The sequence below is a fragment of the Saimiri boliviensis genome, chromosome 16, assembly GCF_048565385.1.
Source record: "Saimiri boliviensis isolate mSaiBol1 chromosome 16, mSaiBol1.pri, whole genome shotgun sequence".
In the NCBI taxonomy this organism is placed as follows: domain Eukaryota; kingdom Metazoa; phylum Chordata; class Mammalia; order Primates; family Cebidae; genus Saimiri; species Saimiri boliviensis.
The window spans coordinates 84741262-84768679 of NC_133464.1; the positions used below are offsets into that span (position 1 = coordinate 84741262).

The following is a 27418-nucleotide window of genomic DNA, read 5'->3' on the forward strand; positions in this document are numbered from 1 at the left end:
GCCAAAGCTTCTCAGGGGTTGCAGAGACCTTCCAGTAGCCCAGTGGCCTGGTTCTGTTCCCAAGCTCTCCCTCACAGGCCACCAGGGAGGATTACAAATCACCCTCCAGAAGTCTGAAGAGCCAGAGAAGGTTCCATCCCCAAGAGCAGATTTTTTAGTGTCAGGGCCTCATGTTGTCCAGGCTGCCCTTAAACTCCTAGGCTCATGATCCTTCTGCCTCAGCCTCTTGAATCACTGGGACCACAGGCAGAAGCCGCTGTGCCCACAGGGAGCAGAACTCTACAAGGCCCTCCGACAGACTTCTGCAAGAAAAAAACATGTCTGCATCCAAGAAATCAATCATTCTCTCACTGAGCACATAAATAAGAATACCAGGTGACAATTTTATTCACAAATTAAAAAAGGTATTACAAAACTATTTAAGAAAATGACAATTTACACAGTTATAAATTCCAGTATGTAAATGATGATGAAATCTGCACAGTAATGATGAGATTTCAATTGATTTAAGCTGTTTTAAAGCAATGATGGTTTTCCTTTCTTTTCTTTATTACTAGCACGACAGGGGTGCTTCACCTAGGTAATAGCAGTATTAATACTTTATCTAAAGTAGAAAAAGCTCTATTTAAAAATATATTCCATATACATGAAATTAGAAAATCCGTGACTTGACTTGGTTGTTCTTGAAATCCTTGTCTCATTCTTGTCAACGAGCTTCTGTAGCGCAAGAAGCCACGGTGGTTACACCCATGCAGCCTTCGTGACATCAGCACTCTAGCAGCTGAGTTTATTGAGCACTATGGGATATTCCAACAAAGTGAAGTGCTAATTGGATTTTTTTGTTCTCAAATGTTTACAAAATGTTACACAAAGAGTGTAAAATAGAACATTGCTGTATATTTCTAGAGTAGGTAGAGTAAAATATCTTCACTTTGATAACAATTACCCAGGATCGATCAAATTCAGTAGCAAATGAAATCATTTTTCATCTCTAAGCATTTCTCTGCTGATGGAAAATGATGTTTTAGGATTTTTGGCTGAAGTCTCATTCCCATCAGTCTGACTTTCTCCAGCAAGTGTTTGTCCTTGAAGTTAATCAGGGCTCTACATATGGAAAATATATACAGGCTCCACAAGGAACACAGCCCCGCCTACTCACATCATCCCTCTGCCATAACAGAAAGGACCAGATTGCAAACCGCAGCACGTCTGTGAATCACGATGGGGTCACACGAGGAAACTCTACTTGCATTTCCATAGCCATTGTGTGGTCAAATCCTAAATATTTTACATGTCCTAAAGGCAATTTTCCTTAGAGTTCATGACTACCGAAGGACCACTAGTTTATGCTTTAAAAAAAAAGGAAAACAGGAAAAGTCAATTAACTATGACTGGGCACTAGGTTGACATGACAGATTGGGGGTTGCAATGAAACGCTCTTATTTCCTATTTCAGATGAGGGAATTGAGGTCATGAGATGTACCAGACACAGGCAAGCTAGTAAACATGTATCAGAACCTAAAACTATGGAGAAAAGGCCACAAGAAAGAGGGCTCATTAAAATTTACTCATACCTCACAAAGAGAGGAAAAACATGGGTAATATGTGAGAAGATACAAATGTCCTAGGAAAGATGGATACATTTTAATATTCAGTTTAAATGTTAAAAGACAGCGTCTTGGGCAGGACAATTCATAGTGCACTCGAACATACTGATGTTCAGAAGTCTAAAAAATAAACCCTCTTCAATTAAGTCCTCTCCAGGGCATAAGGATTAAGAGCAAATAAATCATTCCCTGTTTCGTGACCGGACGGGGTTAATTTCTGTCTTAGCTCTAGAGACAATGCTAGTGTGTAAATACCAAGCTGGTAGGAGATGGAGCACCTTAATAGAAAGAAGTACCTTCTTCTTAAATCCCATATCAGATGGCTAAAGTAGGAGATGAGATGCTAACTAATCTCACGCGACCGGAAGGAGCACGATGATGTCCTGGTCAAAGTACACGAGGGCGGTTACAGCTGGTTCATCTAAACCCCTACAAATTGTGCATTTTCTTCTAGTCCTAACACGTGCTATGTTCTCATGGCAGACTACTTCAGTAGGAGGGGAACCTGACATGTTGTAGTTCCTAAAGCCTTTAGCACAAGATACAATGCAAGTAAAAGATCGTTTATGTATATAAATACCCTTTTTCTATAAAAGAAATTCTGAATCTTCTAAGCTCAGGCAGAGGGACAGATGCAACAAATGTTTCTATTATATCAACTAATTTTCATATAAATACTCCAGCCTTTGCATACAGGTCTCTACACTATGTGTTAACTCCAGGCAATGGGCTGCCTTTTCTCTACCACATTCCCCAGCCCAGGTGCTCTTCTGAGATCAGCACCGGCAGGTGTTTGTGAGACGGAGGCTGAGGTCAGAAGTGTGGACTCTGGAAAAAGCCATCTTCCTCTGTCTGATTCCTCTGATTCAGTTAACTTCATCTAATAAACCCAAGATTTAGGCAGGGGACATGTGGGCCCTTCTAACCACCAATGCGAATCAGTTTAGATGATGAAAAAGTATCCTTCTCAAATAGAAACACTCACTTTTGAACCCATTCTACATAAAAACTAAGGTAATTTATCTGACATTTCATAGGCGATATGAAAATATTTCTGGAAAGAAAAAGTATACTCTGAGTCTTCAGTCTTATAAAACCATATTCACCATGAAAATAAGCATGAAGGCATTTCTGTTTCTTGTTATATGTCCCCAATCTTGTAGGCTGCCAACTCAACCCATCCGACTTTGAAGTCACTTTTGCGGCAGAGAAGCTTCTTATGTAGGAAAGATGCAGAATATCATAAGTTGGCCCACAGCCTTTTCTTGTTATTCATTGAGGTTTCAGCTTACAGCTGGTCTGGCTCAGAAGCAACTGGCTGAAAGGCTTAAAACGCCATCAGTTTGGTTGAGATTTATTTTTTTCCCAGAAGCCATGCAAGGTCCAGACTGCTCAGTCCATAAGCCTAACAAAGGAGCACTCTTTGGGTGCCAGCACGCACTTCAACTGCAGAAAGAAGCAGGCCCTTTAAGCGTCCTAAAATAGAAACAGAAAGGACGTTTTGAAAACAGGGTCTTACAAATTAATTCTGCTAAATTTCGATGGTGGGTAATTATTATGCATAACTTTTTACTAATAGTATACATGAATTTAATAGCGTATGGACAGGAAACTCATTTAGTAGTATCCAAATATCTAGTTACCCATGTAATCTCAGGATAAAATAAAGGTTTTCATGACAATTCACAGTCACCCATATCTGCAGAGTACTTAAAAGATGACCCTGTAACCCACAGCAATCATAATGTATTAACAAACAATTCTTTTGTGGGCTTTCAACCATATTCAAACATTTAAAGCGTCTTTCTTCTGTGCTGTGTTCCTTTAAAGCATTCGTAGGTAAATATTTTAGGATTCTGTATTCCTTTCTTACAAAGAACAAAGATGATGAATCAACAGTGCCATTCTTTATCTGCCAACTTAGTATTTGAATGTAAAACTTCCATTAAACTGTTAGAGAAAGTTCAGAAATAGTAGGGAATAAGATTTCTCTTATAATGATCTCCCTAGAATACTCACCATCCTCATGGGGAAAATACCCTCAGCAAAGTGCAGCCATTAGGCATGCCCTCATCACAAAGGGCACTGACCTCAATGCAGGAAGGAGACAAGTGAAACCACTGAACAGTAATTTCATGTATTAATCCTTCACTAACTTGCTCACCACGCATTTGGCACTGGGGACATACCAGGTAAGTGTATGCAAAAAAATTATTCCTAGATCTAAGGAGGTTATCTAGAAGTAAAATCTTCTGAAATACTTCCAATAACTGGAGATGGTTTTATGAAATATGTTGATCAACTGACATGCTTATAATAACTACATTAACCCTTCTGTAGGCGGCAAATTATCCTCATTTTGCCAATAAGGAAAAAGTAGAGATTTTAATAGCTTGAAAAACTAGAACGCAGCTCCCCTCATATCTTCTCTTTTCTTTTTCTTTCTTTTCTTTTTTTTTTTTTTTTGAGATGGAGTTTCGCTCTTGTTACCCAGGCTGGAGTGCAATGGCGCGATCTCGGCTCACCGCAACCTCCGCCTCCTGGGTTCAGGCAATGCTCCTGCCTCAGCCTCCTGAGTAGCTGGGATTACAGGCACGTGCCACCATGCCCAGCTAATGTTTTGTATTTTTAGTAGAGACGGGGTTTCACCATGTTGACCAGGATGGTCTCGATCTGTTGACCTTGTGATCCACCCGCCTCGGCCTCCCAAAGTGCTGGGATTACAGGCTTGAGCCACCGCGCCCGGCCCCCTCATATCTTTTCTAACTTTCTTTCTGTTTGTTCCTGTTGACATGTTAAATGTTGCATTAAAAACAACTTCAAGAAATGCTTTTCCTGTAATTAAACAGGCTGGCTTTGTTCTCTCAAATATCTCAGAAAAAATGTTCCAAACATCTCAGTTCTGTTCCATTCTGGAGAGATGTGTATAGGAAAAACTTGATTAAAATGGAGTCATACAGACTAAAGAAGGCTTTCACACCTATTTGCTTTATCTAGAACCGTAACTATCATCAGATTATGGGTGATCTTAAATCACCCACAAGAAAACTAGTGTGTGAAAATGCAGGTTCTGGAAACAAACGCATCATGCGTTGAAATCGTGGTCTCACAGTACATGAACACAGTGCTGTTTAGCCACAGCTATTCCTTATCCTCCTCCCAGATGGACACGTGTCATTTTCCCGAGCTATGAACAAGCCACGTCACGGAGCTGAGCTCACTGAACGTGAACCTGTGGAACGCATAACATTGACGAGAAGCCCTGTGCTTTGGTTCATAATAGTGAGCAGCTGAAATCAAATTATTCTGTTTTTTTGAGAAACAGGGTCTTGCTTTGTCGCCTAGGCTGGAGTGCGGTGGTGCCATCTCAGCTCACTGGAGCCTCGAATTCCCGGGCTCAAGTCATCCTGCTGCCTCAGACTAAAATCAGACGCTTTATGAGAAGTGAATGTGTTCTCTACTTGGAAAATTAGCCTGTTTGGGGAAATGTGGAAATTTTAGAATTTAGATTGGGGGAAAAAAAAAATCCCAAAAGCAAAGCTAGTTGAGTTAAACACTTGGTTGGACCTTGAAATAAAGACGAGGACCACACCCGCAAAGGCCTACAGTAGCTGCTGGCTCCAATTTTCTTTCGAAGATTAAGGTTCATTTGCTACATTTCACAGATCAGTAAGGGCAACTGAAGAGAACGCTTTTTTCTTTCAGAATCTGGAAATGATTATCTCTTAACATGGGCTCAAAATATTATTTAGTAGCACAGGGGAAAAATCAAAATGGTTTGTATTTGAACAAGTTCATTTTAAAATTCAATGTCATACTTAGCTTTACCTAAATTATCCAATAATTAAAGGATGATACCTCTTGAAAAGTTAGTAAAAACTTTTGTTAATGAATTATTATGCTGTGCGACTTGAATGTAATATTTTCTCATCAGGTTCATTTTAGATAATTACAACTTTCTTTTCATAATGAGTTGAAAGTATATATAAATCATGAGAACTACCATGAGTGTCTTTGAAAAAGAGTTACTACGTCATGACAAGCCAATCTTAACTGAAACGTGTTTCTAAAATGTCATATTCATACAGCTGTGATGACAGGGCTTATCAATCCTGTCCCCACCACACCACCAACCTACACAGAAAAAGGTAGGCAGTGAGTTGGCTCCGGTATGACCTGGTATGAAGATGTTTCATACTTTAGTCTCAGCAATGGACATCACAAACTTGGGTACAAGCTACAAAAATAAGGTGAGTGGTAATTCTGTTTCCTGACAAAACTCTGAAAAACAGTCATTAGCTGGCAGCACCGTAATCCTAGTTCCTCAGATGGTCTCCTAGCAAGAGAGTCACGGACGATGCATGGTGAGGGCCCCTCATTTAGAGCCCTCTGTTGCTGAGTCGGGGAGCCCCTCCCATTCCAGCATCCTCTGACCCACCAGCGGACACTCTGCTGCTGTGAAGGACTTGTCACCTGCTCTTGGCTGCTGGGCCCTTTGAGTTCCTATGTTCTGTGGGGCACAGTCTGTTCTTGAGACTTACACTCAACTAGGTTAATTCTTAAGTCTTTTCCTATTATCATAAAAATTTTTACAAATTACGGATGGCTCAAAACAGCAAGATCAGTGAACAGCTTTTCCTAACTCCAGGCAAAGCTCAGAGGTAGGTGCTGTGTCTGTTAACTGCCTAATTTGTTTTTCCTGCATTCACCCATCTCCCTTCTCATACTTCTCCGTTTCTCTATTTTGAGAACAAAACCAATTTTTTACCCTCTAAAGGTAAAATATGTTTTCTCTACAGAATTTCCTATAAATTCTCCAGAGATTTTTTTTTTTCATAGTCAAAAAAAAGCAAACAAGGTGAAAGGATGGCTTGAGCCCGGGAGTTTGGGGCTGCAGTGAACCGTGATCGCTCCGCTGAGCTCCACCCGGGGCGACGCAGAGAGATCCTGTCTCGAAACCCAAAAACAAAAAATGAAAAAATAAGTACTGCAGACTTAGATCAGTATGTAACCAATGCAGTGATCTTTAAAGGAACACATCTGCCTTCACACTTAGACTCTGCACTAGGTCTCTGCTATGATCAGGCCAGGATACAGAGCCACGTGGAAGCCAGGCCCCTCTGGAGCGGGTTCAGCTGCCTCCTCAGCACCCACAACCCTGATCTGGGGCAGGGAGGGACAGGCGTTGAGGGCAGTGCCATCTGTGCAGGGCAGGGTCATGTGGGCCTGGGAGCTGGTCTGTTGCTGTGACTCTGCCCTTTTACACTCAAGGCCGATGCTATTCTTCTAGAACTTACACTAACAATACATTCACTCCCATTTAAGGAAATGTTTACAAACATAATGTCAAATTCCGCAAAGGCCACGTCCTAATCTGGAGAAAGCAGAGATGTGCCCAGTTACCCCGAATCCTTTGCTGCCTCCAGCTTTGCAGCATGCAGACAGCCCCCCATTTCTCTGCAGGTGCCACCCTCACTCTGCCCAAACCTGATTTTAAACCATTCTGCCTGAAAGGGTCTTAGGACGTGGCCTCAGGTCGCAACCAACAATGATTTTCCAACCAAATAACCAGTCAAAGCAGGGTGATCCAGAAAACATCAGCTAAAGAGAGAGGAGGGAAAAGAGTAGCTTTAGGAGACCTAAATTCACATCAACTTGGCAGTGAACGAAGTATATTTAAGTATAGGGCATAAGTAATATATATATTATAATTACACATAACAGGAAGACATGAAGGTCAGGAATTGCCTGCAAGATGCCCCCAGACCCAGCTCATCTCCCTCAACCAGGGAAGGAGGCAGCGGGTGCGGAGCTGAGTGGTTGCATTTACAAAGAGGAAGAAAAGATGCAGCTATCCACTTTACTTTTATGTATTAGCTGTGTTAGTTTTAAAAAAAAGGACTTGAAATTTATTTTAAAATATATTCTACAACAGAGAAGAAATGATGAAAGATGCAAAAAAATCTCATCAGATTTCCCCAAATTTTATGCAGGGAACAGAATGCTGGTCTTCCCTAAATCAATGCTGTGTTCACAGGGAATGTAGTTGCTCTCTTACCTGGAGGGGTGTCTGCGTGGCTGGGTGGATGGCAGTACCACTCTCTTGATCTAGCTGGCGTCTCGTAGCTAGCGCATCCAGAGTAGATGCTGGCTCTGCCAGTGTGTTGTTACATCTAGATAAATCAGTAGCTGCTGTAAAGTTTTCAGGATGAGCTGGGATGGGAACAGCCCCACCAACCAAATCTTGACTGTGATTTGAATCCAAAGACTTTGAGCTTTCATTTTCTGGATTGAGAGAATGAATGTCTTCTCCAGTGAGTTCAGGATAAGAATCACAAAAAGAGATGTTGTCACCACCCATGGGATTCTGCATCAGGGGCCAGGCGTCTGAAAACTCGCCACAGACGGACCGTGACAGGGACCCGAAGAAAGTCGGCACCATCTCCCCAGCGGGGCTTGCGTTTCTGCACACACATTCAAAAGAGCTTAAAGTCTTCGACAGGGAGGAAAACACCACTACAAAGCAGCACGTCAGCTATAATTTTAGGTCTTCTAGATGTAATAGCAATTTACTGAGTCAGAATTCTAGTGTTTCCTATTGTCATAAACTTGCCTCAGGACAGTAAGTCCAATTGCTCCATTTACTTTAAAACTGAATTTTGACACCTCCTTCTAATTAATATAGTTCTACTTAATCCATTGTTTAAAACATGCAGTTTCCTGGGTCTCAACTGAGTTTCCTTAACTGCTGTTCTAGAATTCTAAAATAACATGCCTTGGGTAAAAATTATTTACATATTAATTACTTACGGATGACAGAGGTGTCAAAAATCACAAACATAAGACAAAAATAAAGTTAAGGGAGCGTAAAATATAACGAACGCTGCACTGGATATGAGTGATCTTGAGAGACCTACCTAATTCTTGCCTGAGAATTGTGCCCCACCAATATCCGGATGTCAATAATATTTAAGAGGCAATGTTTCAGGCGGGGCGCGGTGGCTCACGCCTGTAATCCCAGCACTTTGGGAGGCCGAGGCGGGTGGATCACGAGGTCAAGAGATCGAGACCATCCTGGTCAACATGGTGAAACCCCGTCTCTACTAAAAATACAAAAAAATTAGCTGGGCATGGTGGCACGTGCCTGTAATCCCAGCTACTCAGGAGGCTGAGGCAGGAGAATTGCCTGAACCCAGGAGGCGGAGGTTGCGGTGAGCCGAGATCGCGCCATTGCACTCCAGCCTGGGTAACAAGAGCGAAACTCCATCTCAAAAAAAAAAAAAAAAAAAAAAAAAGAGGCAATGTTTCCATTGGTAAATTAGATGAAAATTGGTAAATTAGCAGAATGTGTATTTGCACAGGAAGATATGTAATGACTGATTGAAAGCACCCAGTTACCTCGCCTGAAGGCTGGCGGCAGAATGCACCCCACAGCTGCGAGTCGCCCGGTCGGGGCTGCAGGCCTCGTCACAGCACAAGGATGGCAACAGGCGCACCGGCCCTAGGAAGACAGGACAGGTGTGAAGCACAGGACCCCTCCAGCAGCTTCCTCTTTAATAACGCTTCAACACTGCTCCTGGAAATACAGATGCTCCCCCTTGGGTGACTTCTGGGGGAAAGGGAATATAACGTTCTCTTTTTTCTTATCTTAAACAAATGGTGAACCACTTATATAAGCTACCGAGAGTTGACAGAAGAAGAAGGGTGGATGCCGGGGGCTGGAGCAAGGGGGAGACCAGCCTCTGTTGTCTAATAGATACCGAGTTTCAGTTTGGGGGGATGAAAAACGTTCTGGAAGGTGAATGGTGGTGATGGCTGCATAGCAATGAGACTGTCCTTAATGCCACTTAACTGCACACTTGAAAATGGTTAAGATGGTGAATTTTATGTTATGTGTACTTCACTACAATAAGAAGTGGGAAGGCCGGGCACAGGTTGCTCAGGCCTGTAATCCCAGCACTTTGGGAGGCCGAGGCGGGTGGATCACAAAGTCAAGAGGTCGAGACCATCCTGGTCAACATGGTGAAACCCCGTCTCTACTAAAAATACAAAAATTAGCTGGGCATGGCCGTGCGTGCCTGTAATCCCAGCTACTCGGGAGGCTGAGGCAGGAGAATTGCCTGAACCCAGAAAGCGGAGGTTTCGGTGAGCGGAGACTGCGCCATTGCACTCCAGCCTGGGCAACAAGAGCGAAACTCCGTCTCAAATAATAATAATAATAATAATAATAATAATAATAATAATAAGTGGGGAAGGCAATAAAGCAGTCTGTGGGAGAGCATGAAACAAGACTCTCGGCTCCGCTGAAGACAGGAGGAGCAGGACAGCTTTCCCGCTGAGCGGCCTCCTAACACAGATGAGAGCGCGAATGTTCGAACCCTCTAACTCCATCCACACAGACACACCATTTCTGTTTATTGCCAGGAATGTCACTTAAGGCATAAGTAGATGTGTGCACACAGCTTTACAAATTGAATATATCACTGAGGCTGGATGTATTTTGTGTTACAAAGATAATAGAAGGTATTGAAGAAAAAATCTAAAATATAAACAGATTAGATAAGAAACTAAAAAATAAATCTTCTCCCAACCCTATAAGCTGAAAATAAACACTCACCTTTTTGACCAGCCTTCTTGATTTCCCACTGTGTCTATACACAGATACATCACTCTGATTTACAGAACCATAAACACAGTAACACACACACACACACACACACACACACACACACACAGAGGAAGACTTGGTGAAAACAGACATTTACACATATATCTACATGTGTGTGTATCCAAATTTTCCATAAGGACTATCTCTTTACTTTTATAAACAGGAAAAACTATTATGAAACGACCATCTCCCTTTTAAGAAATAAATGTCAAATATTGAGCTGCAATTGCAAGCCAGTGTGAAAGAGCAAGGCACTGGCCTGGCTGCATCTGAGTCGCCCTCAGAGCAAGGCCTCCGTCTGGCCCATCTAAACATACAGTGCTCTGACCGCATTGAGCTCGCCGGGGTTCACAGCCACCCAACAAACAAGTGACATTTCAAAATTATTTTAAAGCAAAAGGCACCGCCATCCTTTGTAGAAATGGCTCATTCTCAGGAAAGTACACAATAAGCCTGGGACTTCTTTTGGTGGAAGAAAGAAAGAAAGTGCTAAAAGAATAATGGGGCCGTGTCACGATGGCACAGGAGCCAGCCTGAAGGGACTTCCCAAGGCAGGGCCACCTGAGCGTCAGAATAAACAATGATGCCAGAGGGCTGCAGCTCACTGAATACAGTCCACGAGTCTACACTAAGGTAATTAATAAATGGAAAAGCAAAGTTCCCTCTTACCATAGGAAGCCAACTAATAAATGTGGAAAGAATAATGGAATTAGAAAGCCAGCATTTGTTAACCATCATAGTAGCGACTGATTCCAGTAGGAGTCATCAGAGCATGCTAAGCTACCAGGTGAAAGCTGGGGAGTGACAGGATATTTACACAGTCTCCAAGTACCCCCCATGGGACATTTATATATTACAAAGAGAACAACAGACATTTTAAATTGGAGAAACCTGGCAGACACCCCCTTAACGAAGTGACCAAGGTTAACCTGACCAGGCATAGACCAGACGGACAGCTCTGCCTCCTGATGCAGTGTGCTGAGGACCCAGTATCCCTCAGCAGTATTTCTGAATCTAATCCCGAGGAAACATCAGACAAACCCAAACTGAGGGTCATGCTACAAAACTGTAGAATTTTGAAAAGTACTGGCCTGTACTTTAAAAAAAAAAAAAATCAACGTCATGAAACACAAAAATTAGGAGACCATTCCAGATTAAAAGACACCAGAGATTTGACAACTAAATGCAACAGCAGTTTTTCCAATTTTCTTTTGTTATTTAGTATTTCTTAGAAAAGAAAATATTGGGACAATTAAGAAAATGTGAATATGCTCTGTAGATGATGGAATGGCACTGACTTAACACAAATTTCCTGTTTGAATAACCATGCTGTTGTTACATGAGAGAAAATGTTCTTGTCCTTAAGAAGCAAACACTGGTGTACTAATTGGGAGAGGGACATGGTATTTGCAACTGAATTTAAAATAGAAAATGAAAAACAAGTACACACACACACACACACACACACACACACACACACACACCCAGAGAGAGAGAGATAAAGCAAATGTGAACATGGGATAACATGTTAATATTTGGGGAATCTCGATAAAGGATATATGGGAATTCTTTGTTCTACGCTTTTTTTTTTTTTTTTTTGAGACAGAGTTTAGCTCTTGTTACCCAGGCTGGAGTGCAATGGCACGATCTCGGCTCACTGCAACCTCCGCCTCCTGGGTTCAGGCAATTCTCCTGCCTCAGCCTCCTGAGTAGCTGGGATTACAGGCACGCGCCACCATGCCCAGCTAATTTTTTGTATTTTTAGTAGAGACGGGGTTTCACCATGTTGACCAGGATGGTCTCGATCTCTTGACCTTGTGATCTACCCGCCTCGGCCTCCCAAAGTGCTGGGATTACAGGCTTGAGCCACCGCGCCCGGCCTTTTGTTCTACGCTTTTAATATTTCTGTAATTACATCAAATTCCTGAAATTATGTCAAAATAAGAAGTTAAAGGGAAAAAAGTATCTGGCATTAAAAGGAAGCACTTGAAATAAGTTGCACTGAAGCAGGGCATTGGCATGGCGGTCATTTCCAGCCCCTGCACAACAGGCCATCTGTATATTTAATCTTTCTTTTCAGACTGAAGCAAGGTGAGGCAGAGTTCACACAAACTGCATTTTATCACATTTAAAATTTAAAATTAGCGTTCATCTCTCCAGAAAGTATTCCCACTTACTCTGACTCTGGAAACAGTGTCCATGGTATCATATCTAGGAAAATGTAATTATTGGGGGCATTTAAGGATCACACAGTTACCACTAATAGTGTCTAAGAGTCTCAGCTATGTAGGCAAAGGCAAAACTAGATCCACATACCACAGAGAGTGTATTTTATTCTTCACTCATTCCTAAAACAGGAGATAGTTATAATTAGCAGAAAAAGAATTATAATAACAGCTTCTTATTTCATACAGCCATGTGCTACACAGCAATGTTTTGTTCAACGATGGCCCACCTATACCATGGTGGTCCCAGAACTTTATAATACGATATTTTTTCTGTACCTTTTCTATGCTGAGATCCACAAGTACTTATCACTGTGTTGCAACTGTCTACAGTATTCAGCACAGTCACATGTACAGGTTTGTAGCCTAGGGCAATAGGTTACACCACAGAGCCTAGCTGTGTAGGAGACTATCCCACCTAGGTTTGTGTGCACTCTGCAAGGTTTACATAGTGATGAAACCACCTAATCATGCATTTGTCAGAATGTATCTCCATCATTAAGCAATGCATGGCTGTATATACAACATGAAACTGATAATTATCTTGAGAAGAAAGATTAGACAGTTCCAAGAGGACAAGTCAATCTAACAGGATATGGTAAAAATAAGTATAGATGGGTTATTAGACAAAATGGTGCCATTAGTATTGGTTCCATGGATGCTAACAGAACTGTAAAGTAGTAAGAGAACAGGGGAACTGGGGCAGACTTCTAGAGAGGCTGGTGGGCAAATTTTAATTTGCAGAGGAGGTGAGGTGGTAGGGTGGGGAGGAGTGGGATGTGTAAGTGTAGAAACATGTGCTGAGGAATATAAATACATAACAAAGAAAGTTAGTATTAAACACACTCTCAGACAACAGTGCAATACAAATAGAAGTCAAGACTAAGAAAATCACTCAAAACCATGCAATTACATGGAAATTAAATAAGGTACTCCTAAATGACTTTTGGGTAAATACTGAAATTAAGGCAGAAATCAAGAAGTTCTTTGAAACTAAAGAGAACAAAGATACAACATTCCAGAATCTCTGGACTCAGCTAAGGCAGTTTTAAGAGGAAAATTCATAGCACTAAACATCCAAACAAAAAAGTTAGAAAGATCTCAAATTAACAACCTAACATCACAACAGAAAGAATTAGAGAAGTAAAAGCAAATCACCCCGAAAGCCAGCAGAAAACAAGGAATAACCAAAATCTGAGCTGAAATGAAGGAAATTGAGACATAAAAAACTACTCAAAAGATGAAAAAATCCAGGAGTTGTTTTTTTTAAAACATTAATAATATAAGCTGCTAACCAGGCTAATAGAGAAGAAAAGAGAATATCCAAATAAACACAATTAAAAATGACAAAAGGGATGTTACCACTGACCCCCAAAGAAATAAAAATAATCATCAGAAACTAATATGGACATCTCTATACACACAAACTAGAAAACCTAGAAGAGATGGATAAATTCCTTGACACATACAACCCTCCCAAGACTGAACCAGGAATAAATTGGTTCCCTGAACAGAACAAAAATGAGCTCCAAAATTAAATCAGTAATAAATAGCTTACCAACCAAAAAAAGCCCAGGACCAGATGGATTCACAGCCGAATTCTATAAGCTATACAAAGAAGAGCTAGTACCATTTCCACTGAAACTATTTCAAAAAAATGAGGAAGAAGGACTCCTCCCTAACTTATTCTATGAGGGCAGCATCATCCTGATACCAAAATCTGGCAGAGATACAACAAAAAAAGAAAACTTCAGGCCAATATCCCTGATGAGCATCAGTGTAAAAATCCTCAACAAACTACTTGCAAACTGAATCCAGTAGCACATCAAAAAAGGTAATCCATCACAATCAAGTAGGCTTCGTCCCTGGGATGCAAAGTGGGTTCAACATACACACATCAGTAAATGTGATTCATCACATAAACAGAACTACAGACAAAACCACATGATTATCTCAATAGATGCAGAAAAGACTTTTGATAAAATTCGACATCCCTTCACGTTAAAAACTCTCAATAAACTAGGTATTGAAGGAACATACTTCACAATAATAAGGGAAATCTACGACAAACACACACCCAACATCATACTTGTTGGGGAAAAGCTGGAAGCGTTCCCCTTGAAAACTGGCACAAGACAAGAATGCTCTCTCTCACCACTCCTATTCAACATAGTATGGGAAATCCCAGCCAGGGCAATCAGGCAAGAGAAAGAAATAAAGGCATCTAAACAGGAAGAGAGGGAATCAAACTATCCCTGTTTGCAGACCACAGGATTCTACACCCAGAAAACCCCACAGTCTCTGCTCAAACAGCTGATAAACAACTTTAGCAAAGTTCCAGGATACAAAATCAATGTACAAAAATCATTAGTATTCCTCCACACCAACAACAGCCAAGCCAAGAGCCAAATTAGCAAGACAATCCCATCCGCAATTGCCACGAAAAGAATAAAATGCTTCGGTAGGAATACAGCTAACCAGGGAGGTGAAAGTTAATTACAAAACACTGCTCAAACAAATCAGGGAAGACACAAACAAATGAAAAACATCGCATGTTGATGGATAGGAATAATCAATTTCATTAAAAGGGCCATACTGCCCAAAGCAATGTACAGATTCGGAGTTATTACTATCTAACTGCCAATGATATTCTTCACAAAACTAGAAAAAAACTATTTTAAAATTCATATGGAACCAAAAAAGAGTGAATAGCCAAGGCAATCCTAAGCAAAAAGAGCAAAGCTGGGGGCCGGGCACGGTGGCTCAAGCCTGTAATCCCAGCACTTTGGGAGGCCGAGGCGAGTGGATCACGAGGTCAAGAGATCAAGACCATCCTGGTCAACATGGTGAAACCCCATCTCTACTAAAAATACAAAAAATTAGCTGGGCATGGTGGCTCGTGCCTGTAATCCCAACTACTCAGGAGGCTGAGGCAGGAGAATTGCCTGAACCCAGGAGGCGGAGGTTGCGGTGAGCCGAGATCGCGCCATTGCACTCCAGCCTGGGTAACAAGAGCTAAACTCTGTCTCAAAAAAAAAAAAAAAAAAAAAAAAAAAAGAGCAAAGCTGGAGGCATCACATTACCCAACTTCAAACTATAAGGCCACAGTAACCAAAACAGCATGGCACTAGTACAAAAACAGGCACATAGACCAATGGAAAAGAATAAAGAGCCTAGAAAAAAGGCCATACATGTACAACTATCTGATCTTCGAAAAAGTTGACAAAAACAAGCAATGGGGAAAGTCTCCCTATTCAATAAATGGTGCTGGGATATCTGGCTAGCATATGCAGAAGATTAAAACTAGACCCCTTCCTTACACCATGTACAAAAAGCAACTCAGGATGGATTAAAGACTTACATGTAAAAAGCAAAACTATAAAACCTGGAAGAAAACTTAGGCAATACCATTCTGGACAAAGGAATGGGCAAAGAATTCATGACAAAGACACCAAAAGCAATCACAACAAAAGCAAAAACTGATGAATCAGATCTAGTTAAACATAAGAGCTTCTGCAGTAAGCAAAAGAAACTATCATCAGAGTAAAACAGACAACCTACAGAATGGGAGAAAATATTTGCAAAGTATCCATCTGATAAAGGTCTAATATATAGCATCTATAAGGAACTTAAACAAATTTACAAGAGAAAACAACCCCATCAAGAACTGGGCAAAGGACATGAACAGACACTTCTCAAAAGAAGATATACATGTGACCAACAAGTATGTGAAAAAAAGCTCAACAGCACTGATCATTAGAGAAGAGCAAATCAAAACCACAATGAGATACCATCTCATACCAGTCAGAATGACTATTATTAAAAACTCAAAAAACAACAGATGCTGGCAAGGTTGCCGAAAAGAAAATGCTTAGACACTTTGGTGGAAATGTAAATTAGTTCAACCATTGTGGAAAGCAGTGTGGCAATTCCTCTAAGAACTAAAAACAGAACTACCACCTGACCTTAGAAATCCCATTACCGGGTATATACCCAGAGGAATAGAAATCATTCCACCATAAAGACACATGCACGTGAATGTTCACTGCAGCACTATTCACAATAGCAAAGACATGAAATCAACCTAAATGCTCATCAATTACAGACTGGATAAAGAAAATGTGATACGTATACACCATGGAATACTACGCAGCCATAAAAAGGAATGAGATCATGTCTTTTGTGGGAACATGGATGGAGATAGAGACCATTATCCTCAGTAAACTAATGCAGAAACACAAAACCAAATACCACATGTTCTTACTTTTATAAGTGGGAGCTAAAGGATGAAAACACATAAACACAAAGAAGGGAACAACGCACACTAGGGGTCTGGTGGAGGGTGGAGTAACTATTGGGTGATAGGCTTAGTACCTGGGTGATGAAATAATCTGTCAAATAAACATGTAACACAAGTTTACCTATATAACAACCTGCACATGTACCACCGAACCGAAAATAAAAGTTAAAAAATTGGTATTACCCCTATTTGCTCAAGTTAGAGACGATTTTCCCTTTGAATTGCTTTCCTAAACTTTCATTTTGTCAATAGTCTAAGAGGCAATGATGATTGTATAAAACCTTAAAATGGACTTCTCAGCTCTCTAAGAAATTCTAAAAACAGACATATTTTTAAAATAGGCATATTAGCGTTTGTATCCATAAATGATACAAACTTCTGCTCTGCAAAAGGTTACCGCGATTTTAAATAAACTGACTCAAAACAAAGAAGACAAACACGGCCCAGAAGTTGTGGAAAAATTCTAGAATTTTAACGGGATGCTTCTTTCCTTTTTAATACTTAAGAGACTCGAAACATCCAAACCAACGGGAGGTGGTGGAGAGTAATTTAACAAGGTTAGTTTTAACTAGAAGACTCAACACAGCCACTTCGCTGTGAGGTGAATAAACCAGGACCCATTCTTGCTGCTTCCAGTTCTGTGGTCGCCTCCAGTCCTCCCGAGGGCCCTTCCCTGCTGAACTTACCGCAGTTCTGCGCTGAGTCCTGGTGGCACTGGCAGCACGCTCTGTGGGCGTATTCGTGGAGCTGAGGTCTGTCAAAACACGACAGCTCAGAACCGTTGTACTGAATGTCCTGCGATCGCAGAGACCCTAAGTGAGGGGTGAGAACTCCGTCAGGGAACACAGTCTTCTCTCTGGGAGAGTCCCGTGAACACCCAGTGCAGATCTGTGCCATTCTAGCTTTCAGGTTTTTAAAGAACAAGCCAGCTATCCTTCCAATGTCTGATGACTTCTTCTGACATGGAGGCACAAACATGAAATAATTTGTTAAGAAAGTTCAAAATGTAAGGTACTAATGTTGCCAATACTGAGAATGATTTTTACTGTTGCCTCTTGGCACAGGGACATCACAGCCTTTTCAGTCTCCTTACAAAGCTGTGCCACCTCAGCGAGGTCTACAGATGACCCTTGAGCCGTATGGATCTGAACTGCACAGGTCACTTATACACAGACTTTCTTCAGCCTCTGCCATCCTGAGACAGCAAGGCCAACCCCCTCCTCCTCCTCAGCCCATTCAACCTGAAGATGATGAGAATGATAGCCTTTACTATGACCTACTTCCACTTAATGAAAAGTAAATCTATTTCATCTCCCTTATGATTCTCTTAATAACATTTCTTTTCTCTAGCTTACTTTAATGTAAGAATACAAGGTATAATACATACAACAGGCCAGGTGCAGTGGCTCACACCTGTAATCCCAGTACTTTGGGAGACCGAGGCGGGCAGATCACTTGAGGCCAGGAGTTCGAGACCAGCCTGACCAAAATGGTGAAACCCCATGTCTACTAAAAATACAAAAATTAGCCAGGCATGGTGGTGGGCGCTTGTAGTCTCAGCTACTCAGGAGGCTGAGGCAGGAGAACCCAGGAGGCAGAGGTTGCTGTGAGCTGAGATTACACCACTGCACTCCAGTCTGGGTGACAGAGCGAGACTTGGTCTTGGGGAAAAAAAATAACATACGAGATGTTTTGTGGGGGGGTCAACACTGACGTGCAGATTTTCAGCTGCTGCCCTAGCCCTCTGCTGTTCAGGGATCACCTGTGTTTCTTGTGCCCTGTGTTCCTTCACAGCTTGTTGGTGCTGGTCTCAGCCAAGTCTCTTGAGAAACACTTGCGAAACAATGTCATAAATGCCCTTCCCCCAAATGCTAAGAAATGGAATGAGCTCAAAACTTACAGCTGGGTTTCTTCTCCATAAACTGTCTCTTACAATAGATGACACAGAGGATGAGCAGGGCCAGCAGGACGGTGGCCAGAGCGCTGCAAATGACAGCAGCCAGTGCTGTGTCCCGTGGGCTGGAGGCCGTGGATGCGATCTTCACCAGGTTGACCTTGCTGGCACCTGAAACCACAGGAATGGGGTCAGCATGCTCTGAACAGCTGGAGATTCAGTGCTTATGGCGCAGCTGGTGAGTAACTTTACCAGTGGCCTTCCCACACAGTGAGAAAAACCGACACAAGACACTTAAAGATGGCTCAAGCATTCCCTCCACCCAGAAGATGTCTTTAACCTCTACCTGTGTGACCTTGAGACACCGACTTGCGTCTCAAGTTGCCATCTGTTCAAATGGCAGCGACTGACTCATGGGTTATGTAAAGTGCGTAGAACTGGCTGTGCTGTAGAATCATTAGCCACTGTAATGATGATGATAATAATTAGCATTTTAATTATCCTGAGGGTACCAGAATAAACAAACTCATTTAAATCAGAGATCTATATCCAGTGCAGTTAAACAGCATATCCTATTTAACTAAGCCCAAAATAATCTGAAAGAAATAGATTTAAAAGGGGCATGAAATCTACATAGAGGGACAGTTACATTTTCTCTTTCCCAAGCAGACGCCCTGAGTGAGCTGAGGGGCCCTCACTCTGCTTCCTCAGCAAGCACCGCTCACCACGGGAGACGTCCCTGACTGAGAGTTACTCTAGATCAGGCGTCCCCAAACTTTTTACACAGGGGGCCAGTTCACTGTCCCTCAGACTGTTGGAGGGCCGCCACATACTGTGCTCCTCTCACTGACCACCAATGAAAGAGGTGCCCCTTCCTGAAGTGCTGCGAGGGGCCGGATAAATGGCCTCAGGGGGCCGCATGTGGCCCGCCGGCCGTAGTTTGGGGACGCCTGCTCTAGATAGAGGTGTAATGTATGCTTCACATGTCATTTCAGGTTGTCTAGAAACCAAATTTAAAGAGTAAGAGGGCGACAGAGAGAGACCCTCTCTCAAGAAAAAAAAAGAAGAAACAGGTAAAATTAACTGTAGTCTATGTTACTTAGCCAATATATCTTAAATACTGCATTTCAATACGTATTCAATATAAAAATTATTAATAACATATTTTGCATTCTCTATTTTGTATTACAAGTTCAAAATCCGGTATGGTTTTACAGACACAGCGCATCTTCCAATGCTCACTTCCATAGCTACACTTCCAACGCTCAGTAGCCACACATGGCTAATGGCTATGTAATGGACACGGCAACTCTAGAGACTGAAGGTCATTTGCACAAGTTGGCACCCAAACACAAACTGATTTGTCATCTGGTCCCTTTCTCCTACTTCCTGGCTACAAACCCCTCACTCTCAATAAGATTGTATGACACCTGAGGCTAGAGCCAGAGAGAAACAGCTGGGTTAATATTACTGAATCATAAAAACAGGATAGCAGGAACTATCATCTTGGAGCACGAGTCCTGGTATTTCCAGTCTCAGTGATTCTAGGCCACACATACGTAGGTCTCTTATTGCCACCTGGGAAGGTACACACATCATATGTTTTGGGTTCAGATGAATAAGACTCATAATCCAATCATGCATTTTAAAGGACATTTATTTGTGAACATGTTAGATATTCACAAGATAGATCTGATCACTTCTAACTCTATAGAACACTATAATAAGCAAATAGCACACACTCTGTGTTCCTTATACAGCAAGTTAAACGACACCCCTGACCTGATAGAGATTAAATCTAATCTGAAACAGCCCCTATCAGTGGACAGAGTCACAAAAGGACGTATGAGCACGGGCACAGCTGTGCAAACACTGAAAATGCGTAACTGGAGAGGGGCTTGCATCCCACGCAAGTTGAACTAGCAGCCACAGAGAAGGGGAAGTGACTTGGAAATGAAAGCATGATCTATCTGGACCAAATGCTGAAGCTGTGAGAGACTGTCATTTACACTGGTGAGGAAGGCACTCACTTCAGGGTGACAAGAATCTCCTTAGCTTAAGTTTTTGGTCAAATAACCCAGGCCTACGCAATATGGAGTTTTAGCAAGAGCTGTCATAAAAATGAAATTTAATACATGATTTGAGTGGAGGACTTCCAAGTTCTCAACTGTTGTTAACTATTAAGCTCATCAATTGACACAGCACTGGATATTCCAAAAAGTCCTGGTAAGAATAGAGATTTCAGGTTAAAGTAGTATCATAATTAGAGTCCTTCAAGTTCTTATTGTTTAAAACCCTTCTAAAATATATTCATTAACTTATTTTCCTTAATATAAAAGAACTGTCTCTAACTTACAGATAGGTTAAAATGTCCCCGGAGTGGAGATTTTCTTCCTAATTTGGTAGTTTGTAACTCAGGATTTATATTCTCTAAACACGTCTTGTTGACACGTATCTAATACTATAGGGCGCAATGCTGTAATGTCAGTGATATCTGGGTGCCACAGTAATATCAATTTCAAAGGAAAAGTACCCCAAATGTGCCCCTTCTCTACACATTTCCCAAGGCAGTAGCATCTCAAGATGAACAAGAAAAACATCCAAGTTTTACTTCTTGATTTTTGACACCTATATAACCATAGGCATCTTACGGATTCAGACACCCTCAGAGAGTCCTCATGGGAAGCAGGGCTCCAGAAACGACATTCTTGATTCTTGTTTGTACGTCGAGTTTATGATAACACTTAGAGCAAATTTTTTTTTTTCTAGGAAAGGGGTTCATCATTTTTAGCTTTGTCACATATAGCAATGCAGACAAAAATGGGAGACAGGACTGAATAGCATTTGATTTTAGAACAGTTCTAGAAACTAATTCTTTTTAGTTGCTAGGAAAAATCGATTTTCTCATAATTCTTTTTGACTTGAGCAGCGAAAAACCAAAAACAAAACAAAAAATACGGTACCAAAGGGGGCAGATTTATCCTAGCTATGTAAAGTGGCTTCCACTCTGTAAAGTTTTTGTTGAGAGGTTGTGATAATTCCTAAGAAAAAACCTTTCTACTCTAGAGGAAAGGTATTGTTTTGCTAACCTGTGGCAATGATACTGAGATGAAAGATTCTTTCCACTCACATGCCTTGACTAATGCCCCATTCTAGTTCACTAAGCACACTGAATACCTGCCAGGAATTCTGCCCGTATCTTTTTAGGATTCTGACCGACCTTCTGAATAAGTGGAAATAGGAATAATCACATGCCTTGGAAAGTTCTTAACTTTTTCAGAATACAAAGTATTTCTTACTCTAACCAATTAAGTTATTAAATTCCGCCATAATCTTGACAGTACCCTTTAGCAATTTACTTCAGAGCACGGATTGTTTGATTTCAGCTTAAATTTTACCTACATTACATATATTACATGGGTTCAGTTTTATATTTTGCATCTCCTTAGGACTTCAACACAACTTAATAATTATGTCCTGAGTGTCTGAGTATGACATCCTATAAGGCATTAAATAAGTTGGGTGAAAATCTGAATAGAAGAAAAGGAAATAGAGGTCTCCAGCACAGTCTGGCAAGTGTTTTTATAAAGTCCCATCTGAATCTCTTTGGGGTAAACCGAGGTACAGAAATCCACATCCTCTCCCCACATTTCAACCCGTAAAGAGCTTCAAGCATAGCTGGAAAGCCTCGAAACACATATATTGGAGAGATCTGTCTCACAGGACAAAGGCAAGGGCAACTTCTCAGATGCTGTAAATGAGGAACCCATTTGCAAGCTACAGAGGTGGCTAAAACGTGCATCCTAGCCTCTTTAGACACTGCTTCTCACATAGCTTCAGTGACTCACCCTCCTCACTAAGAAGTGGTGGATGTTCATTGGTAAGCTTCGTTTGATACCCAAGAAAATCAAGACCTTGAGTCACATGCTCAAGGTTACCCAGCGAAGCAGAGGCAGCCTGAAAACTGGAATCCGGCCTTCCGAGCCCCTCCAGTAAACCTCACTGCCCAACAGATGCAGGTAGCTTCTGAGATCAAAACATTCTGTCGGGTAATGATAACCAAAGTATAGCTCATGTTTGTTTACTTAAGGGCCACACTCATTTCTGTGGGGAGAACTGAGCCAGGCCACGGAGCAGTCACAGGGCTTTCCAGACAGCAGAGCTGCCCGAGTGTGCATGGCAGCTGGTTCTGCAGGAGTTCACCTGCCCACAGAGATGTTCCGGGTCCTCCGCCTTACCGTGGTCTCAGTGTCTGCATTAGGGGTCATTGTGATCAGACGTGGGGGCAGTGAGCATGCTAAGCAATGACAGGATGTCCTGAGGGAGGGAGGGGGGGTGTTCTGAGGAGGTGACTGTGTCTGGAAACGGCCCGTGGAGGGAGGGAATGGGAAAGGACACACATAGGCAGTCACAGCTGGCCTCCGCCTGGACTTGCCAGGCTCCCTCCTCTGCCTTCTACTGCTACTCCCTACTTGCTTAACCCCTCCAACTTCCTCCTATGCAATGTTTAAAAACCTGCTCAACAAAACATCCTTCTTCCTGGAGAATTTTCCTAACAAAGGGCCCCGTTCAGGCCGTGCTGCTTGGGAGGAAGAGAACCAGTGTCCAAAACCTGGCTCTTGCCACTTTCCACCTTGGCCACAAACAAGACTTTTTTCACGACTCTTAATCTCAGTTTCCTCCCTGGACAGGTTCCTCACGCAGACACCTAGACCCCCTGTGGGGGAAGGGCCTGAACATTCTATTAGAGCAGGTGACCTCCTTCGGAACCAGCTGCCAGGCACAGTCTGACAGATCTGCTGTCCAGCAAGTTCCGTGGTCACTGTGGCCTGGCTGTGTTTTCCCTGTAGAAATGAGCATGACATTTACATGAAAGATGAAGTAGGATGCTGTATTTCACTACTGTGAAATTTTCCTTCTAGTCTGATCTCTCCTGAACTCCAGAGTCATATAGCCCACAGCCTACTGGGCACCTTCACGTGGATAAAGATACGTCTCAATTCACCATGTCCAAAGCATGTGCCCCGCACTACAGTCAAATCCTGCAACAAACTCCCTGCCCTCCCCCGCCCACAGATCTTCCTCACCTGTCAATGCTTCTGTCTGCAATGCTCCCCTAGACTGCCACCCCAAGGACTGCCCCTCAGCTGCCGGAGTCCCTCTGCAAATGTAACTGCCTCCGTGAGGCTTCCCACCAATCTATTTAAAATTGCAGTCTCTCCGTAGCACTTCCTACCCGCTGCCCTGCTTTCTCTTCCTTCACAGCACTGACTATCTTCTGACATTTCGTATACTTTACTTGTTTCATTCATTGTCATTCTCTCTCAAGGTAAGAGTTGGAGAGCCCCCACTGCTTCTCAAACACACCCACCAGGCTTGCGGTTAAAGCTAGATTCAGCAAGAAGTCACGCTGCAGCTGAGCCTGACCATGTCCGGTTTAGAGTCAATGGGGAGGAAGGTATGCAGAAGCGGTGTGGGTTATGTGTGGGTCAGCTCCATTTAGGGAGCCATTGTTTGACCTAGATTTGCCCCCCTCCACACTGTGAGCTGGGAGGTGAATGCAGCAGCCAAGCCTTGATCCTCTGTGGGAAGCAGATGTCCAAGGCTGGCCCAGCACACGGGGCAGGAAGCTGGGCTCTGAGACATCCTGATGCAGAGCTGCTTTCCCAGGCTGAACTGCTAAACAACAGAGAGACAAACTTCTATCTTACCTAGGCCATGCTATTTCTGGGTCTCTTTGTTACAGCAGCTTTGCTTTATCTGAACCAATTACATCTCCCACTAAAAGGCCAGGGAGTTTTGCTTGTATTTTTAACATCTATTAAGGGTTCCTGGCACTTAGCTGGTGCATGATAAGTATGTGTTAAGTGACGGAATGAATGAATGTCTATGAAAGAAAATGAAAAACCCCAAGTATTCCAGAAAGGTGACTTAATAGGGAGTTGTCCAATCAATAAGATGAGATTATGCCAATGATCTGGCTGTCTAACAGCCTTCCACCTTGGGCTATGTAGCTACTGACAGTGTAGATGGGAGCTGCGGGAGCAAAGAGCAGCTTTGTTTGCATGCACTCACTTTATGCAGTTAATCAGGCCGTGCGTGAAAAGAGCAAGGGCTGCTCAGATGTATCAATGACAATCCATGGAGATCATGACCACATCCTTGGAATGAATATCAAACAAAAACTTAGCCTCCTCTAGTCCATTGTAAGTAGCATTCCACGGAGTTGTCAGAGAGAGATTTTATTATATGCCAGATGTAATCTTAGTTAACAATCTGGATAAAATGATGACTGATTTATAATGAAAGCCCAAAGAAGAAAAGGGGAGGAGCTTCAGAAGGTGAACCGCTTCTTCCAATACAAGGGCTTTGGTACCAGTTTCAGAGAGTATCAGGTGAACTCGATAACGGGGACAATTAAGCATTCATAACATTTGACCAAATTAGGCATATTCATCTGACATTTTTACTTACTCCCCTGGAACACTAGACAGAGATATGGAGAAAACAGTGAGTGCTTAGAGAGCAGTTAACCACAGGAGCCCATATTTGTCTTTTGTTGAAAGTTATCCGAATGATCGTCAACACCATCGCAGCTACCATACAACCACACAGGGCTGGCCCCTGCGTATCCACTTTCTGGGCGCAGTAAAACCCTGCGCAGTAAGGATCTCATAGATGGAGAAGCTGATATGTATCTGTGAATGCTTTTTCATGCCAAACAACAATTAGGTGGTTGGATCTAGATCTGAGCTCAGGTTTGTTTGACTCTTAAAACTTACGCTCTTTTCTTTAAGCGTGCTATGTTCTTTCCAACCATTTAAAGTAAAAAAAAATAGACTACAGTGTGAAGGATTACTGATTCAGATTCTGTGTAGACCAGTATATTCTAGTGAATCAGCTAACACATAAAACATAGCTTGCCGGGCGCGGTGGCTCAAGCCTGTAATCCCAGCACTTTGGGAGGCCGAGGCGGGCGGATCACAAGGTCAACAGATTGAGACCATCCTGGTCAACATGGTGAAACCCCGTCTCTACTAAAAATACAAAAAATTAGCTGGGCATGGTGGCGCATGCCTGTAATCCCAGCTACTCAGGAGGCTGAGGCAGGAGAATTGCCTGAACCCAGAGGGCGGAGGTTGCAGTGAGCAGAGATCGCGCCATTGCACTCCAGCCTGGGTAACAAGAGCGAAACTCCGTCTCAAAAAAAAAAAAAAAAAAAAAAAAAAAAACAACATATGGCTTTTAACCTTTATTTTTAAGCATTATTTTAAAGGTCTATGTGGTATCATTAGATGAGTATTAAATAAACGTAGTAGGGAAGATCAAGTTGTAAATGAACTAATTAAGCTTTCTGTCTGGACTTCCACCTTTGAGATTTCATTAGAGAGTTTAGCCCATGAAAATAACACATCTGGTTTCCTGCTGTACAACATATCACTCTGGCAACTCCAACATGATTGGAAATGCAAGCATTTTTACTTACTGGTGGCTATGGTTTGACACATGCAATTCAATGAGCAATAAATACTGGAATATAAGCATACAAGTGAGGCATTTAAAAATATTTTTCACTGAAATCTTTTCTCTTCGACTTTCATATTTGCTTCAAGTAAACTACAATTCGATCCACTGCTTTCTGTGATCTTCTACCAGCACCCCCACCAAAATCCCAAATCAAATCGAAGTTTGACGAAATTAAAACCTGATGATGAATCTATTTCTAGTCGTGTTCTTTAATTTTAAAAATTATTAACAAAGAGCTCTTTGCAATTTTAACTGAGACAAGCACACAGTTCTGGAGTGTAAGCTTGATCTTGTTAATCTAAACTGGTTAAGCAAAAATATCTATGTAACACTTAACATATGAATTCCAGATGTACCACAATAGAGTCTGCCAATAAACAAAATAGTTGAGTTTGTAAAATCTACTTTATACCAAGCACTCGGACACTGGATAAATGTGAAAGAATAAGACTTCATCATTTGTGTATTTTAAATTTTAGACTTTACTCTTAGGACTATGTGTCTTTTTCAATAACCAAAAGAAATATTGTTTCAAAGACAAGCTTTTTCTGTTTGCTCTTCCACTTATATTCCTATCTACATTTTTAAAATTGAACTGATTTTTAAATTATAGTAAAATATATATATAAGATTTACTATTAAGAAACTGAAACATTCACAATGTTATGCAACCATTACCACTAATTCCAGAACATTCTTATGTCCCCAAAAGGAAATCCCATACCCATTAAATGTTCACTCCCCTCCCCCATCCCTCCAGCCCCTGGCAAGCCCTGATCAGTTTCATGTCTCTATGGATTTGTCTATTCTGCATACGTCATATAAATGGATATAAGGTATTATACAGCCTCTTACGTCTGGCTGCTTTCACTTAGTATAATGTTTTAAAGGTTCCTCCATGGTGTGGCTTGTATCAGAGCTTCATTTTTTAATGACTGAATAATATTCCATTGCACAGATACACCACATTTTGTTTAGCCATTTATCAGATGATGGGTATTTGGGTTTTCCCAGCTTTGGCTCTTGTGACTAGTGCTGCTATGCACACTCCTGTACAAGATTATTCCACATATTTAAAAACATTCCTCAAAAATACACCGTACTTGTCTCGCATGCTACCAAAAGATAGATTATTGCCGTTACACTAAAGCTTATGTTAATTAATGTCAGTCAAAAATACTTCCTAAGCAAGAGCTA

General features: G+C 41.8%; 1 protein-coding gene across 3 annotated transcripts in view; it reads right to left on the reverse strand.

The window, feature by feature from the left end:
- Positions 1 to 363: 363 nt before the first annotated feature.
- The window catches only part of TNFRSF19 (TNF receptor superfamily member 19), a 102433-nt gene continuing 75378 nt past the window's right edge, over positions 364 to 27418 (reverse strand). For 2 of the 3 annotated variants that reach the window (XM_010335308.3, XM_010335254.3), the window contains exons 6-9: positions 18701 to 18865; positions 17487 to 17612; positions 9006 to 9108; positions 7639 to 8071 (exon numbers count right to left, since the gene is read on the reverse strand). In XM_010335308.3, the coding sequence (XP_010333610.1) occupies positions 7639 to 8071; positions 9006 to 9108; positions 17487 to 17612; positions 18701 to 18865 (827 nt within the window). Of the gene's footprint in view, positions 3084 to 7638; positions 8072 to 9005; positions 9109 to 17486; positions 17613 to 18700; positions 18866 to 27418 lie in introns of those variants that run through there. The other variant, XM_003919754.4, reaches the window with a different exon arrangement.